This window comes from Cyprinodon variegatus, unplaced genomic scaffold (genome assembly GCF_000732505.1).
Source record: "Cyprinodon variegatus isolate N-32 unplaced genomic scaffold, C_variegatus-1.0 Scaffold440, whole genome shotgun sequence".
In the NCBI taxonomy this organism is placed as follows: domain Eukaryota; kingdom Metazoa; phylum Chordata; class Actinopteri; order Cyprinodontiformes; family Cyprinodontidae; genus Cyprinodon; species Cyprinodon variegatus.
The window spans coordinates 383,963-386,621 of NW_015150893.1; the positions used below are offsets into that span (position 1 = coordinate 383,963).

Below are 2,659 nucleotides of genomic sequence, written 5' to 3' on the forward strand. Positions count from 1 at the left end.
GCCTCGAAATGAAAAAACTGTTTCCAAGCCAAGGAAGAAGACGTGTTTTAGGAATGTCAACTCCAGCAAACTGACCACCTGATTAAAGAAAAAAGTATTAAGTCATTTTTAAAAGATCAAGTTTTGTTTTTTTAAAAGAAATCTGCTCCTCAAATAGCCAATGAGAACCCTACCTTCACCTGCAGCAAGGTTTAGGATAGCAAACAGCTGGCCTTGGATCTTGGCAGTGAGCTCAATCAACATCTGTTCAGATTCTGGGCGCAGGAAAAACTTGCATAAATTATCATGCAATGTAGCACATGCTCCTCTTTCTGAACCCTCCTGGAAGGCAAGAAACAGTCAACATGTCTGAAAAATATAGGTGGATTTTGGAAAACAATGCAATAAAGAATCAAAATTAAAAAATAAATAAAAGCGTTTACATAATCTGATTTGACAAAGGCTATAAAAACTATCATTTGGCATTAATATAACCTATTTTTTTCCTTTTTTTTAGCGTCCAGGGGGGTTCTGTAATATTTTTGTAGGGAAGTACTCCTGTCCGCCAGGGGGCGGCCCACACCCTGAAATATCATTATTATTCGCTTCCAATAAATAAGGAAGAAGAGCGAACACGTTTTATAAACTCAGCAGTGATGATGGCTAAACGACCAAACATCCTGCTAACAGGTAAGATTTGACTTTTTGGTTTGATTTCCCAAATTATTTATAAAAAGATATCTAAATGTTAAGATCTAGCCGCTTTGGATGTTTATAAATTGAAATATTTTCAGTGATTACACGAAATAAAATAAATTATAATTTTCTCCGTAGCTCATTAAAAGTGTTTGTTTAACATTAAGCAACATAAATGCTGCTTAACCACTTAGAAACACCCATGATTTGAACTCAGGGTTTTTTGTTTTTAGTAAAATCTGAGTTTTGTCTGAAATGTTGATAAGGCAGGTTGGTGTCTGTGATGATGCCTGATTAAAATACCGAGCTGTAACCAAATGCTTTGAGATTCGTTCCTAAAATGTTTTAAGCTTTAAAAGCCTGATCTGTGCTGGGCATGGGTCCAATCAGCAGTCTGCTCCATGGCTGCAGCTCCTTCTGACCCAGACTGAGACCATCCACAGCCTCTGCAGGGATATTTAACTTCCTGCAACAATAACTGTTGTTTTTTCAATCTGTTCATCATAAATAGAAGACATAAAAACTAAAACATGTTTAGCTATGTGTACTTTAGTGAAACTTTCTGAAATATTGAACCCTGAGACCCTCATGGCTTATTCTGTCTGAAACTACATCTGAATTAAAGCAAGTTCAGCTCCCAAACTATAAACTGGATATACAATTGTTTGTATTTTTATGACAGAAAGGCATTGAGGATTATTTTTCAGGTGGAACCACTATTTTAAATGTCAGTCACCGTGTCTGATTTATAGGTGATTTATATAAATGAAGAAAAATCATAAAAATATTTAGCCTCTCCAGAATTTATTTCCACAATAAAAGCTGCAAAACACCATGAAAGCCTGTTTGAAACTCTGGATGAACCTCAGACTTTATAGATCCACATCTTGACTATAAGGCAAAGCAAATTTGGACTGAATAAATTGAAGAATGTTTGTTCAACAAAGGTTTTAGTGGGCAGTGTGTTAGGAGGAAATGGGATTTTGGCACAATGGTCCTGAAAGTTAAAAAAATGCATTTTTCCACTCAAAAGGGAATCTGGTCAGAAAAATATGCTGATTTCCATTATTGTAGACCTTCTGCATGAGGCAAAGCCTTTGCTCCTAAGATTTAGCCGTTGTTTCATTGAAATTTACCAATAATATCACCAAACTGAATAGAAAATAAGAATAATAGAGCAGCTTATGTAAAGCATGCCGGTTACATCACCTGAAATGGTCGCACAATGACCTCTGACCCCTCCTTGGAAAGGTCAGAGCCTCTAGTTTCCAATGATGCTGCCATTAGGGGGCGGCGCTAACAATTTAAACCTGCTGTTGCGTTACTCCCCCAGTCACATAGATGGAATTTTAAATCTCATTTTGTTTACACAGCTATAAAAGAAAAAGTCTTTGTGAAAAATTTGTTTTGAAACATGTTTTAGAAACTTTAAAGCCCCATTTAAAAGGCGTGTGGATGAAACACCATGTGACTGTGGCCATTTGTATAAATAGACATGAGCAGGTGTCATTGGGGCCCTGAACCGGGCACGCTGGGCTTAAGAGGTTAAGAATTTTCTTTTTATTTTAAATAATTTAGATGTACCTGTCATGAGAGATGTTTTTTTTTACATTTTATTTTTATAAACAAACCATTTGCTCTCCGTGTAGCTTTAAAGGAGTTTATAATATTTGGAGGAACTGATTTTGTTTTGTCATCCGCAGGAACACCCGGGGTTGGAAAGACGACCTTAGGGAAGGAGCTGGCAGCGCAGACGGGGTTAACCTACGTCAACATAGGCGAACTGGCAAATGAAGGTGAAATTTTTAACGGAAGATATTTTATTTCTGATGATATTAGAGAGGAGGAAACTTCATTGTTGATCAGCAACTGAACAAGTTTCCAGGTGATCCCTGTATATCTCTCACAGCCTCATGCTGCTTCATTCTGGGTGAAACATCCTAAGAAAAAGAAAAGTGACTAAAGTAATCCCACTGCTGTAACT

The 2,659-nt window shown here is 36.9% G+C and overlaps 1 protein-coding gene across 1 annotated transcript in view; it reads left to right on the top strand.

Moving 5' to 3' along the window:
- The first annotated feature begins 564 nt into the window (after positions 1-564).
- The window catches only part of ak6 (adenylate kinase 6), a 6,798-nt gene continuing 4,703 nt past the window's right edge, over positions 565-2,659 (top strand). Inside the window, exons 1-2 of the mRNA XM_015388888.1 lie at positions 565-669; positions 2,379-2,471. Coding sequence (XP_015244374.1) covers positions 636-669; positions 2,379-2,471 — 127 coding nt within the window. The 5' untranslated portion in view covers positions 565-635. The remainder of the gene's footprint in view (positions 670-2,378; positions 2,472-2,659) is intronic.